Source organism: Gallinula chloropus (assembly GCF_964237585.1).
Source record: "Gallinula chloropus genome assembly, chromosome: 28".
Taxonomy (NCBI): Eukaryota; Metazoa; Chordata; class Aves; order Gruiformes; family Rallidae; genus Gallinula; species Gallinula chloropus.
In genome coordinates this window covers 4201846-4217121 of record NC_140113.1, presented here as the reverse complement: position 1 = coordinate 4217121, position 15276 = coordinate 4201846, and the positions used below count along the sequence as shown (strand labels likewise).

The window sequence follows — 15276 nt, the reverse complement described above, 5'->3', positions numbered from 1 at the left end:
GCTCTGCCAGGGAGCTGCTGATTTGCCCCTTTTCCCCCCAGTTATTTCATGTCTTTGCTCACTGCAGCGTCCCCAGGACACTGCTGGGTGGCAGGAATCCTGGCCACCTATCAAGGTAATGAGGAAGAGGAGCTGCTGGACGAAGAGGAGCTGCTTGTCCTGTACAGAGGGGCAAGGCCAGCACGTCCAACCGGCTCTGCCACATCACAGAGCACAGGCAGTGTCCGTGTCTCCGCAGAGGAGGGACCACTCCCCTGGCTGCGGGTCCAGGCGCTGCCATCTGTTACTCACCTTTCTCTACAGCCTAACACCACCTTCACCAGCTTTACTCTTTGGTTACGAGGTGGTGTAGGCAGCTGATACCCACTCTGCCAGGCTTCCTTTGAATTACCAACCAACCAACCTTCTCTGCCTTCGTTCCACAGTGCAACCTTTCCAAAATACTCTGCATTCCCAGCTACCAAATCCCAGTCCCTGGCTGGGACCAGACCCACCAGCACCATATCCCATCTATAGCAGCTAGAGCATCACAAAAGTGACAACTCACAAGACAAAACTGTGGGTTGCTGCCTGACACAAGCCACATCAGAGGCACCTCTGGAAGCATTTATATCCCCTGCTCCTCAGTTGCTCCTGTTTTGAAAAACAGCCTTTTCCAGATCCAAACCACCCAAAGTTTCAACTGGGTCATCTCAACAGACCAGAAACATCCTCTGAAGACCTCTGCATCTTCCAAACTACCTAACAGCCAGAAGCAAGATGATTTTTTCCAACCTACTTTTTTTTTTTCCCCAGAATCAGCTTAAGCAAAGCCCAGGACCAGCCCCTCAGCAGCACCGTGTCTCCCCAAGCTGACTCGAACCAAAGGGGATCATTCTTTATTCACCAAGAACATGCCCACAGCCGAGCAGGAGAGGATTTGGAATTAGCTACCTGGCAAACAAGTTGCAGGGTTCTTGTTCTCAATAGGGAACTGCCTCCCTCTCACTGCCAGAAAGCACATAATTTCTTTACCTGCTAATATTCTTTGCCACTAATCCCCAGCGCGTCTGTCCAGACAAGCAGGCATTACACATTCCATTGGCAGGAGGAGAATAAATACTCGACTTGTCTGGGCTGACCCGCAGCAGAGAAGGGAAGCTGGTATTTCACAATGCTAGCAAGAAATGCCTGTGCTAAGGGATACTGAGAAGAGCAGGGACAGACTCTGAGTAACACCCCAGCGAACGCAGCTCCTTCGCTGTTATGGAAAAACCAGAGTCAAACGTCCTCTCCGCAGTGCTATGCACCAGCATCTCACAAATCACAGAGCAGACCAACCTGTCCCTCATCTGTCACAGCAATTAGGTTGCAAAAGGTCAAGGTTTTTAATAACTCAACCATGTTTGGGAGCTGCTTATTACTGCTTCATTCCAGTCAATTATTACTAATGAGTAAAACACAAGCTCGCTCTCCCAGGAACTCCAAGAGGGATGTAGGTGCTGTGAAAAAAATGCAGCCCTTAAAACTAAACACTGTCAGAGATCCAGCCCATAGGCTGTCACTGAACCACGTCCAGAGCAGAAACAGATGCTGAGGAAGCCCAGGATTGGACTCATAACTTAATAAAATGTGAAAAAAACCCCAAACCCCAACAACCTACTGACCCAGCAGCCTCCAGCAGCTGGTGATTCCAGCCCATGGACAGACCGAACAGCTCAGCCCAGACCTACAGCCAGAAACAGGCTCCTTCAAGAGCAGATGGGGATGACCACTGGCTCCGTGCTACCCAGACCCAGCCGGATCACCTACCTGAGGAGGAGAGCTGGAGTTCACGTTGTCTTTTGGTGGACTCAGGGAAGGTGCTTCTCCTTGAAAACCGCTACTGTTCTGGGGCTGGCAGAGCTTCCTGAAAGACAGAATTTCAGGCTGTCAAGCATGGGATTGGAACAAGCCAAGAGATGGTATTTCCTATCTCCCCAAGAGCCATTTTGGGGCTCAGCTTCTGACTGCTTGAGGGTGCCACGAAAGTAGCTCGTTCAGGCACTTACAGCTTCCATCCTGGACAAAATCTAAGAAGAAAAAACTACTGCAGGAAAATACCAATTGACAGCATGTGGTGACTGCTTATCCTTCCCCTTCCCCATGGATTTTGTGATTCTCTGTGAAGGGTGGTAACACCTTGGGACTGACACCGCTGGGGATGGAGGCAGCAGCTCCGCGATCAGACACACGAGAGGATCCTCAGTAGGGGATCTGTCTGCTGTCTGCTGACAGCTCCACCTCTCTTCACCTCACCTGAGGACTTCAGCATCACAACTACTGAACAGCAGCCTTTGGAAAACCATCCACAGTAAAAGCTGGCACTGAACTGTAAAGTGTATGGGAGATATCCTAGCTACTGCTTGAACATACAGCTCAATAAGCACCAACACCAGTCAAACCACCCATCTACCAATCACCCAGAAATAAACCCTCCTGTTGCATCAAGTTGCAGCTGTCAAGCTGTAAAACAGAAAAAAATTCAGGGTTAAAGGTTTCAATAAACTGGCTCTGCAGTCCTCCTGTCACCAGCTGTATGACCTAAACGAGCAAGTGCTGGGATGCTGTGAAAGCAGGAAGGGGAACAGAGATATTCCCTAAACACAGCAGCAAGAGTGGCTTTTGGGATGCTGTGTGACCGGCCCCAGCGACCCTGTCACACCTCCTAACACCTTAATGAGGGGTTTAAAGAGAAAGTCAGTGAAAGATGATGACTTTCAGTTCAGTGGCTGCTGAAAGAGCAGGAGAATGCTGCTGATAGGAGGATGGAGAAACAAACAAGTGAGGAAAAACTGTGTCTGTCCAACATGGGCAGCCTTAGATCTGGGTTTCCTATTTGCAGATGTGCTAATTAGCACAGCTGATGAACCCCTGAGCAGCAGCAGGACCCCAAAACCAAGAGGACACTGAACAATGGGTGGGATCCAGGCAACCCAGCACGGCCAGCTCGAGCCCTGTGCCTGGTCCTGTGCCCTTCTCTGCATGTTTTTCTGCTGCCTTCGGCCCAACATGTTTTTTCCACTCTGCAGCCTCATTACCTGCACTGCCTGAGCAGGGCTTTGTTTGTACAGTTGAATACATCCTTTCCAAGGTCTATTTTTAGACCCTCACATAGCTGAATGCCACAATTCTACAGAAAGCAGCAAACATTGCTTTCTGCAGGGAGAAATTAACTTTTCCTTTTTTTTTTTTTTAAAGCCATAAAGATTGCACAGCAGTTGTATTTTTCCATTTAATTATAATTCAACATCAAGACCACTTAAACAAGTTTGATCCTCTTTAGCATGCCAAAACTCTTTCTGGTGGCTTAACAAAGTCTCATCTCCAAGCCAATCGCGCTTCCAGATCACAGAAACTCCTCAAACAGAGGAGTTTCTACTTAATCTTGACCAAAAGTGCAGTAATATAAATCTCAGGAATGAGCCAAGTTAAAATCTTTATCTGCATTGCAAAAATCTGTCCTGAGTCAGAACAGACACACTGAAAACCCAGAGGGGGGAAATACAAACACTCAGAGCAGAATTTTCCTGTAAAGAACTTGGGAGATACATCCTCTTTCCCTGCTGCAGCCAAGAGCTTCCCAGCTTGGAGGCTTCACCTAAGGAAAAATACCTGTAGATGATAAAAGTCTTTAGCAACTGATGAGACAAAGCTATCCCTGCAACTTCAGGGCTGGTTTTGGGAAGAGCAGGTACCCCTTGGGCAGGGAGGATCACGCTGTATGGGCAGCAGGACAACCAGCATGTGTTGGAAGGGACTTCTCACTGCAGAGCTGCCCTGTGCATCACTTACTCCTTGCAGGGCAACTGAGATACTAACAGAAAGAAAGAGACAGACACCCAGGTAGAGAATCATCAGAATGAAGCAGCAGAGGGGAACAGGGAGATGCAGAGGGACAGAACACAGGAGTGGCTGAGCAAGACAGCGAGGGGCTGTGGCAGCACAGTCACAGAACCACAGGGGTTGGAAGGGACCTCCAGAGATTGGGTCCAACCCCCTGCCAAAGCAGGGTCCCTAGGACAGGTTGCACAGGTTGGAGTCCAGATGGGGCTGGAATATCTCCAGAGGAGACTCCACACCCCCTGGGCAGCCTGTCCCAGCACACAGCAACGTCTCTCTCCTCAAACACACACATCAGTCTGCACAGGAAGATGTGTGCAGGGAGATAGGGCCAAAGGAAAGGAGAGTTTCAATGGGGAGTAGAGCTGGACAGGTTTGCCTGAATCCATTCATCTCCCAGGACTGGAAGCCCCCATTAACTTCTAATCCTAACAGCCTTCACTCCCCACCCAGGTTTTCTCCTCTAGCTTTTAGCATCACGATCTTCAGGCTGCCCAGGACAACCTGAAGCGTGTGGCTGCTTTGATACTCAAGCTCAGCCAACTTGTAGAGCTGCCTGGGTCACAAACCCATCTCCTTTGTGTTCAAACAAGTCAAACACTCGACTTACCACAGTTCTACTGACTCCAGTTACCCTGATTTACACCAACTGACCTGCAGCAGCACTCTCAAGCTCTAGGATATGGCAGAGAAGATGCAGTTATTACCGAACGAGTATCCTCTTCAGCAGCTGCTGATCGCCCTCCGAGTAGCCAGGCCAGTCCTTCTGCACTTCCTTGTACACTCCATCCTTCAGTGTGAAAGTGCTGTCCTTGGCACTCAGATTTGCCACCTGAAACAACAGGAATTTGCAAACAACTGTCAGGGGTTTAATTTCCTCACTTGTTCTAAGGAGAGAGACCTGAGATGTAGGCACAGCCTCAGCAGTGTCAGAGAACAAGGAGCAGCTTTATGCTGCATTTCCTAATGATTCTGATTGTTTACTCAAACTGTGCCTGTCCTCCTGCCTCCTGGTTGGGACAGTTTATTGAGTTTCCAAACACAACCAGTTTAACTGGGCAACAAGTGATCCCCAAACAGATCGTTCAGTCTGGGACAGTGCAACACCACTTTATGGAAACCCCTGGAAATAAACCCTCCTGGGGACAGGCAGCTCACTCACCACCCATGCAACAGCTAAAACAGGGCAGGTTTTTAGCTGATGGAGCAAACCCTGTGATTAGCAGCTTATACCCAGGGGTTGCAATGCACCATTGCACCCAGGTGACAGGCTGCAGTTCGCCTGGGCAGGGGAAGCTCTGGGGCCTGTTACTGATTCTGTCGTGTGTGGTTTCCCCACAGAGCTCTGCCTGCATGGTAGGAAACACTCCTGGAACCAGCAGAACTGTGTTAGGATGGAAACAACTCGTTAGGAGTTATCCTGCTTTAATCAGCCTTTCCAGAGCAGGACTGAAAACGTAACCTCTTGCTGCTGGTTACACAAGTGAGAGAGACAACAATGGGACAACCCAAAAAGCCCCAGTTTGGCTCCCACAGCTACCAGTGAGCCCTTCTCAGGTGCTGCAGAGCACTGTGCCTCTCCAAAGACAACAGAGCCTGAGGGGTGTTTTTCTAGCAGGGGTGCAGAGGTGCCAAACACCACAGCTGGGCTGATCAACTGGCACAGCCAGGAACCACATCCCCAATCCGACTGTATCACACTCAGGGCTGGGAGATGCTGTCAGGCAGCAGAGATGCTGTGTGTCTGCCTGGGGATCGGTGTTCTCCAGCACTCTCTCTGCTCTGGAGATGGTTGTGCTCATGAATTTCTGCTCTCTGCACCACAGTGAGACAGCCCCAGAAGAGCAAGTGAAGGAATGGAGAGCCTTGAATTAACTGAATTCATTCCTTTTGCTTTAGGGAGACTCCAGCCTAATATTAAAAAATAAAGAATCTATTAATTTGGAAGCAAAAAGCCACAGAACTGCTACAGTGCAGCTCTCCTGATCAGCAAGAAACAAAACGCAGAGTTATCAGTTTACATGCCCAACACTTTGTTTTGCCTTTCAGTCCTGTCAGCTTTCCAAAACCCTGAGCCAAAACACAAGAAGAATCCGAGCTGTTTTACAGGGAGATATCCCAGGGAACACGCCCAGGAGACAAAAGCAAAGCCAGGTTCCTTGACAAAAACCCTCTGAGAAGCTCCGTGCTCACCGCCTCTTCCTATGGCTCACAAGGCTTGTGGCCCAGGCAGGAGAACAACTCGGGTTGTGCTCTGCACAAGAGCTGCTGCCTCCTTGTTTTGCTGGTGTGGGACTCTGGAAGCTCCACCCCAGGCTTCCCAAAAATAGAAACCTTGCAAAATGAGGCAAAAAGGCCAGCAGGAACACAGAGTCCTAGGAGAGATGCAAGAGCACAATGAAACCCACACCTAGACGTATTTAGACATGTAGCTGTAGCACAGCCTGTAATTTTTAGCTTATCTCTGTCTGTGTGTGGATGGGAGCACTGGTAGCACTGGGGGACAATTAGTTTACAAGCAGGACACTCAGAGCCAGGTCAGGCTGACGCTGCGGACGTTACCGGAGACACGAGGTGCCTCCCAGGGCTGCGTGAGAGCATCAATAAAAGGGGGTTATCAGAAACTGTATTTGTAGTATTCAACCTATTTATAGCATCCAAAGGGATGCTGGAGAGAATGCCAGCACCACTGGAGAGTTAAGGGCTACGGGATTGAAGTTTAAGGGAGGAGGAAGTTGTGCCAGCAACAGCTGTTTGCAGCACGTGCCCTCCGACACACCAACTCCTCAGGGTCACAGAGTGGAGTAAGAGTAAAAATCATTAAACCCCCCCCATTTGACAGAAAAGAGGGCAGCTGCAGAATTTAAACAAACGCCCCTGGTGTGTTCTGCACTGCCAGAGCCACAGAGGCACCTCCTGCAGTTCCCAGAATGGCACCTCCAACACAGCCAGAAGCACCAAGACCCGATTCGGCTCAGAGGCGCCTTTCACACCTGAGGTACAAACAGTGTGCTCTGCAAGAAGCTGCACCATCCTCACACCCAGCCAGCTGCACCTCTGAGCAGGAAAGGCAGGGGCCTGAACAACACAGAGGTGTAAAGCTTAGTGCAGAGGGATGTACCTCTCCTTCACAGAGGAAACGTTACCTGCACCAGTATAAACCTGTTTCTTCACGTCCACGTTAACAAAAACCTGTCAGATTTAAAGGTTGTGGCAATTCAAACAGCTCGTAGATCCTCTGTGGGGTAGTTCTCCCCATGACCAATTAAAAGTGTTGCTCAGAGTGACTGATCTGGTGAACTGAAATCGTACAGCTCAGTAGCATCTGCCTAAACCACGAGGAAAGGTGAGAGGCTTCTGCCACCACGAGCGAGACAGCCATGTGAACGGTGGAGTGTGTCAGACACAGCCTCTAATGGACAGTCAGCTGGGTGAGAGACACACAGGTTATGTTCAGACTAACACAGAGGTTACTACTGCTCTGAGAAGACACCTCCCTTTACCTAAACTGCTGCCTTCAGAGTACAAACCTGCTGCAGAAGGTTGTCCAGCAAATCCTTGTCCTGCTGAGATAGCCCATCCTTCTGCAGCCTGAGGATCAGTTCGGGTTTCTTGTAAGGCTTTAGTGCCAGTAAGTGCACAACCCTGTCCTTGAAGGGCCTCTGAGAAATGGCACTGTTGCCTCTCTTTATTGCACTGGCCAGGTTGACCGGCGTCGGGCGCTTCCTGGAGGGAACAGCGTCGGAGGCTCCTGGGGCAGGTTTACGTACCTGGACCTTTTTGCCTGGAGAGAGAGGAGAACAGTGAGCTGAGCAGTGACTGTGCTAAGGCCAGTGGCTGGCTGACATGTACACAGAGGTCATCACACCCCCTGAAAGGGCAGAAGGTGACAGTGAAGCACAGGAACAATCAGCACACCCCACCCGTTCTGACACAGATCACAGAACTGTAGGGGTGGGAAGGGACCTCCAGAGCCCATGGGGTCCCACCCCCTGCCAAAGCAGGGTCCCTAGGACAGGGCGCACAGGTCGGTGTCCAGATGGGGCTGGAATCTCTCCAGAGAAGGAGACTCCACACCCCCTGGGCAGCCTGTCCCAGGGCTCCCTCACCCTCACTGGGAAGAAGTTCTTCCCCAGATTGGCGTGGAACTCCCTGTGCTCCAACTTGAGGCCATCGCCCCTTGTCCTGTCCCCACAGACACTGAGAAAAGGCTGCCCATGTCCCCCTGGAACGAGCATCCCTTGAGTTTTATGGTTTGTGACAGGCTCCTCACAAGCAAACAGCAACACCAAGCTCTGCAAACCTGAGGGTTATTGGCCACACGCCTGCATAGAGCTCTCTTTGTTCACCAGCTTTTCGCTCATCCCAAGTGCACGTCCCCCCACGTTCAGCTAACCACCTTCCCCCATTCCCCAGGAGGAGAAAACTCTGCATTATTATGTAGAAGAGTCGAAATATGGAGTGGAAGGAGCAGAACTGGTCATCGAGCGGCTCCCCGCTGCTGAGCTCAGCAGAAACGCTACTCCAGCAGATGTTTCTGCTCTCAGAACAATAGGAACTTTATGGGGCTGGGTCCCACCTCCCTTCCCCCCACCCAACACAGCCACATGAATGGGGTCTAACGCCGACTCATTAGCCTATTCATTAGCACACTGTCTGGTCTAAGGGAGTAACAACTGCTACACCCCTGTGAAGCGCTGTGTGTCCGTGGGAACGGAGAACCTGTCCCAACAGCTCATCTCCAGCCCTCAGAACCGCTTCCTCAACTCCATCCCAACCACGGGGCTTGGTTCCCAACGGCATCATACAGGAGTCCTACTGGGACACTGCCCATTCCTACTGGGACACAGCCCTCACCAGAACCCTCACATGAGTCCCATGTCCCTTGCACAGGCACAGATCAAGGAATCCGGCTGTTCTGGGTGCAGGAACAGGTCACCAAGGAGGTTCCCACTACCAAAGGCAGAACCAGCAAAGGGGAAAAGGAAGTTTGTAGGCTCCAAGGTCCAAGCTGTGGGGATGCAGCCACCGATTGCTTCGGATCAGGCAGTGACCTTCACCAGGACAAACATCCAGCATTTACGGATGGAGGTTTATTTCAGCAGGGCAACTCTCCACTGCTAGGAAGCGATGTTTTCAACTGAGTCATCTGAAGATGCTGGTGATTGTCTGCAGTGTTTATTTTACTGAACTGTAGATTGCATAACCCAGTCCCCATTTCCTGGCTCCTTATTACGCACCACGCTGATGCAAATAAGAGCAACCCATTGCTGGCAGGGCTGAGTTAAGACCAGAGGGAGAAAAACAACGATTTACACAGTAAACATCCCAAAATTCAGAGGTCAGCTGGGCTTCATTTCCAGAAATGGGGTAAGAGATTCGTCAGCTTTATAGATTCTCCTTAACTCTTGCCAGGTCCTGAGCAGCAAAAACACATGGGGACGTTTCCACTTAAGGCTGGAGCCAAAATGTGTCACAATAGGGAAAGAAGAAAACTAAGTTTAGCCAGAACATGGAGTCTTTTAAAGTATTTCTACGTGTGCACCTACACAGATGGACACACTACCTGTGTGTGGACCGATGAGCACACACATCCCCAGGGCTGGATCGGCTACCTACTTACACACCCACCCATCCAAGCCTCAGCACACATCTATACTGTCCTGGTCATCTCCAGTTTCAACCTTTCATATAAACCCTTCCCCATCTGAGCTGCTGGAGTGACTCTGCTGACGTTTGAAGTGCTGAGCTCTGTGTTCTCATGGAGCCAGCACTGTCCCTCTGGACCAGCGAGCGGGTCAGCTGATGGTGCTGGCACACCGAATACCTGAGCGTCCTGCAAACCGCCCTTGTCCTTGCCCAGGCTCTTCCTTCTTGGGTCAGTTCTTCCCTCCCACCTTAAACACTGACACCTTAACCATGCAGCTGGTTTTTAGGTGGCTGTAGCTCCCTTTCAGAGCAGCAAAGGTTTTCACAAGAGTATTTTTAATCCAAAGTTTTGCTCCATCTTTCCGGGAAGCAATCTGCTTTGAGACTCTTCTCCCTCAGAAGCCCAACGGCTTCATCCACTTACTGTAATGTTCTCAGATACATGCTAAACAAAATAATCTTCTAGTCTACAGGAAATCAATGCATTTCCTTCCTGATTACTATCTTATTTCTCAGCTTTGAGCGCTCGGCTGATAAAACAATGAGTCAGGGTCAGTTCTACATTTTGCAACTCACAGTCCGCATCACAGACATCCTCTGAGACTGGCCTGGGACCACGTGGGCTGCAGAAAGGCCAGCTTGCTCCAAGGGAGAGCAAAAACCCCACTGCTTTCTGGTTAATATCTGTGGCCAAGGCTGAGGTTAAGCAGGGACCTGAGCACAAAGCTCCTTCTGGAGCAGGCTGATATCTTCCCCAGCTTTGTTTCCTTCCCAAATATTCTCCTCTGGTTATCGCCGTACGGCAGCTGAAGGCCGCAGCTGGCAGCACCCCCCGATTCCCTGTTAACACAAGGACACTGCTATCTGCCCCCCTGATGCCGCCTGTTACAGACACCAGATGGGTGGCAGTGGCACATTTCAGCTGACTCAGCACTTGTGAGGGACCAGCAGGACGCTCCCGGCATCGCCGCACGGCGAACGCGGAGCGAGGCCAGAGCGCGGCGTGGCCACGCGCAGGGGCCGTGCAAACACCACCACACACATGCTGGGGTGGAGATGGAGCCCAGGGAGAAGGCACAGTACAAGAGAACAGCATCCTGAGAGACCAGACACCCAGTAACAATTCCTCATGGGGGAGCAAAACACACCCCAGTGCAGATGCCCCCAGCTCGAGCTGGCGCTTACCTACGTATCTGCCCCCAGGTTTGATGACGATCGCGCTCCGGCTGCGAGTCTCCTCCTCGGCCTGGGCCATGCTCTGCCGGGCCTTCTGGTAGGAGTCATCAGTAGCACAGACAGTGATCTTGTCCTGTATGCTGCCGAGGCAATCCAGGTGGATATTGCCATTGCTGCAAGAGAGAAGCAAGGGAAAAGATACTCCTGGCACCGCAGACGGGCACGGCTCCCTCACCGGGGAGTACTGAGGCTGGACTCCCTACGTAACAGGAGGGGACAAGGAGAAGCTGAGAGGTGAACAGATCCTTTACCCAAATACACACACAAACAGAGCAGAACGACTCCAAAAGGAAAGGTGTGTATTGAGTTGTGTTCGGATTCGTTAGGGAAGAGGTTCTAAGAGGGGAATACAGGAATGAAACGCCCAGATTCGTTTTGGAGTACCACTCACCTCGACACATACTGCTGGATACAGTCAAAGCTCCCCTGGGGACTGTCCTTGCCAATGTTGGAAAGGTAAAAGGTGAAGGTCCGCACCTCTGCGGGTCGATCGGGCCGTGGGATGGCGATGTGCTGCTCAGGAGGAGAGAAACACCCGTCACTGGGGTAACCAACACAAAAACCCAGCTGCCCACAGCCACTGGATGAGCTGGGAAGAGCAGGGAACAGAGGCAGGCAGGGGTAAGGAGCAGCTCAGAAGACAGCTACGTCTGTACCAGAGCAGAGGGGTGAGCCGGCGGCTCGCTGCCGCTCGAAGCGGAGCCTGCAATAGTCTTGTTCTAGGAATCTGACCCAGTTCTACTGAGTCAGGCTCGAAGCAGCCTTGCTGCCACTGTTTATACTCAATTTCAAGCACTCGAGACTTGTTTCTTTGGAATTAGTGATCCAGCACTAAACATAGCACCAGCCAGGTCACTAGGTAGCATGCTTATTCTTTTTTAAGATATTATAATTCCATAACGAGATTTCATGGCTCACAGTAGAGTATGACGCTGCTGCTAAATTAAATATTTAATCAAGCATTAAGTGTGCTCTGCAGACAACTCTCCAGCGTTCTGCATTGTTTATCTCCCCCCCCCCCACCCCCCCAGCCATTCATTTTTCAAGAGAGAAGCTGCTTCCCCTCTGCGCTCAGGATCCAGCATAAATCTCAGCAGCCCAGCTCTACTATCACATCAATATTTGATAATTAAGATGGCTTCCAGATTAAAAAAACCAAGGCAGACAGAAGGAATACCAGCTTCAGCCTGTTCCAGGCTGCCCTCTTCCACACAGATTCCTATTTACCCGGATTGCCACACACACACACACACAGAGCACACACGCACCGAGCGAGCGGAGCGACTCGTGGCACCCACACATGACTCGGCTCCCTCCGAGGTGGCTGCTGGTACTGAAGGGTTTCTGGGTGGTTTCCCTTTGACCTCAGACGTCTACGCAGCCTGGAAACCCAGTGCATCTGTGCTAAACCACAGGGGTGTTCTCAGAACCTCAAGAAAAGCTGGTACGATGTGTATCCAGCGCAGCCAGCCCAGCTTTTTCCACTGACTCCCCGTACAGACCAGCTCTCCGCCAGCCAGCCCTAGGAACAGACCTCCCTTCTTTCAACCAAAAGCCCCGGACTGGAGCGATACAGAAGGACAAGTTATCCTCCCTGCACAGTCCTGGCATCTAAAAATATTCAGGAGCAGATTTGGTGGTGCTGTGGGGGTACTGCTGGGCAGCACCGAACCAGCCGAGCCCCGTTATCTCCCCAGCCAAATGTGCACTGGAGCCTTGAGCCCTTAATCTGTCCCAGCACCCTCTGCCCCCACCCAGCCAGAGCAAAGAAAATTCTCTCCTGCTTTACAAGCGAGCTGAGAATCTGCACGAAGGCAGAGTTATGTAAACAGGAGGCCCTGGGTATTTTACAGTTGGCATCCTTCCCCTGCCAGTCAGCTGGCTGGGAGCGGGGTGAGAGGGTAAAGCACGGGGTCTGCTCGTCGGGGGACCGAGCTGTGCTGCACACAACGGGGTGGTGAAGTCAAACCCAGAGATCATACATTCATATAGTAAATTAATGCGTTTCTCACTCCTGATTTACCATCATCAACCCCTCTCCCCAGCTGCTCTGAGCCCCAAGCTCAGCGTAGAGCTCCTGCAGCTCCTGCACGGGATGGAAAAGGGGCAGGAGTCACCCCGGTGTGGAGCGCTGCTGGCTCCAGTCCTGAAAAGTGCAGCACATGCAAACTGGCCGTTATCTAGGAATTATTTTTAGCTGAAACAGAAGGTTTCTCAAGCCACCAAATCAGCATGGTAACTGCTTTGAGGGAGCCCTAATTTTGGTGCAGAGCATTACACCAGTAACCATAGACACTTAAAAATAGCTCAGTACAGATGTTACTTCTGGGTGGTGAGGTTATTTTTTTTTCCTCTCTCCTTTCTTTCAAGTAACATTCATCCCTGTACAGCTCATTCTGAACAGCAACTTCACGTTCCTCTATTAATACCAGCACGAGCTCATCCCAAGAAACAGGGAGGGAAGCGTCACACTTCCCAACCACGTCACGCTGACGTGTTCTGCTCCTCGCTGCCGTGTTCAGGCTGCAGCAACACCCAGGCCCTGGGCACCTGAAGGTTTTCATTCCCCCCCCCCACTTCAGCTCTTTCCCTACTCCCACCCGTCTCAGTTCCCACCCCCACGGACACCTGCAGATGTGACCCAGGCTCATGGCTAATTCTGCACAAGCTTTTACCAAAATAGAAGCATCTTCAGCTTTTCCTGTGCAGTTACACGCTGCAGATACCACCCCCCTGTGCTGCTCTGGGCCTCGAGCTCTTTACTCCTCACCTACACACACCCTGACACAGGCAGAAGCATCAGGACTCCACGTAAACTCAGAAAAGCACCCAAGAAAATCCAGTTCATGATGAAAAAGTAACGAGCAGGTGCTGCTCTGATGGAGTGTCCACAGTCCCACTTTAGCATCTCAAAGCAGATTAACACGCTGCTAATTACGACCTAGTTTCTACTATCAAAATTCTGATTATTACACAGATGATTACTGAAAAAGTAATTAACCAGACCAGCGTTGCTATAAGGAAATGCATCCCATCCCAAGGCAAAGATCATTTACAGTCCATGGTTTGTAAAGACACTCATGAGACTCGATCCAGACTGGGATCCGTGTGGGGGGTTTCACCCTCTGTCACTGAAACAGATTTATTTTGGGCTAGAACCACTGACATCCTCCTTTCAGCACCTGGTGACAGAGCTGCCACTGTGCTGACCCCAGGGTTTATTCCTGGCCAGTTCCCTCCCCTGCTTAATCAGAGCATCCCACACGCACACTGGGTGCTGGGAGTACCCTTGACACCACTCGTTACACTAACGGGGGGAAAAAGGGCCATGGAATTAAAAATCCCCACAAATAGTGAGATTCAACAGGTCAGGAGAATTAAATTAAGGAAGCAGCAGTTTGTTTTAACCTCTTATTTTATGTCCTGCCTCCCCGATCATCAAATCCCTCATGAGAGGGGTGTTTAGGCAGAAAAGCCAGGCTGTGAGACACCTCCTCTGGCTGGGCACAGCTTTGAATCGGCTCTGACATCCCTGCTGCACACAGAACCTGCTGCCCTCCAAAGGTAACAGGAGGTTTGCTCCATGGCAACGTTTATTAGGCAGCAAAACAGGAAAGCAACAAATTGGGAAATGAAGGTGTAACGGAAGAAAGAGCCTTCCAAAGAGCTCCACAAATGGGATGTAATGGCACGGCCTGAGCCTGGGAACTCAGGGCAGCACTGGAAAGATCTCTGGGGTCCCAGTGACAAAAAGCATTTAAAAGCAATTAAAAAGGAGGGCACAATCCTGACATGTCTGAGGAGGACACTCCAACCCAGATGGTTCCCCAGCTGCCAGCTTCTCCTCACACCCAGCAAAAATAGTCATGAAAGGACAAAGAGCTCTTTCTATCAAGCGAGCTGCGTCTCCTCACAGCCCTACCTTTGGCCTTTACTCGACAGTGCAATTCATTACACAGCTGAAGATGAGGCAAGCAGAGGTCAGCTCTGCACTGCCAGCATCCTCCTGCCACCTGCACTGTGCAGGGCTCAGCACTCCCCTCCTCAACAGCCACTTCAGAGGCGCTGGGGCTTCTCTGCTCCTCCCCTGCCCAGCCCAGACTGTAATTACAGGTGCCTGGCAGCTCTTTCACCCAAAAAAACCCTCTTCCCTGGAAGTTAAGGGCTCAAATATAATCAAGTCCATTAAATATTTACTTTTTGTTATTATAAAGGGACTGAAATAATAAACGAAATCAGGAATTTTAAACAACAAAATAAGGAGTTTTGAACTATTTGGGATTTTGATGAGGAGATGCAGATTTTTGAAGTATTTTTTAATTACTACACAGAACTGCATCCTTCCCAAATAGGTATTTCAATAACTATTCTAAGCACCTGCCCAATTTAAGCCCAGGATTTCCTCCTGTTCAGCTGGCTCTGTGTGACACCACTGTGAGCCCCACTGCCCAGAGAGTGGTTTCCATCGCTGGGGTGTGTTCTGCTCCCCTCTCTTTGGGGAGGACGATTAAGAGAAGAGGCATTTCTACA

The 15276-nt window shown here is 50.7% G+C and overlaps 1 protein-coding gene across 2 annotated transcripts in view; it reads right to left on the bottom strand.

Moving 5' to 3' along the window:
- The window catches only part of ELL (elongation factor for RNA polymerase II), a gene marked incomplete at its 5' end in the record, with an annotated part of 52368 nt that overhangs the window by 10598 nt on the left and 26494 nt on the right, over nt 1-15276 (bottom strand). For both annotated transcript variants that reach the window (XM_084276530.1, XM_084276531.1), the window contains 5 exons: nt 1792-1888; nt 4569-4693; nt 7392-7645; nt 10696-10859; nt 11138-11259. In XM_084276530.1, the coding sequence (XP_084132656.1) occupies nt 1792-1888; nt 4569-4693; nt 7392-7645; nt 10696-10859; nt 11138-11259 (762 nt within the window). The remainder of the gene's footprint in view (nt 1-1791; nt 1889-4568; nt 4694-7391; nt 7646-10695; nt 10860-11137; nt 11260-15276) is intronic.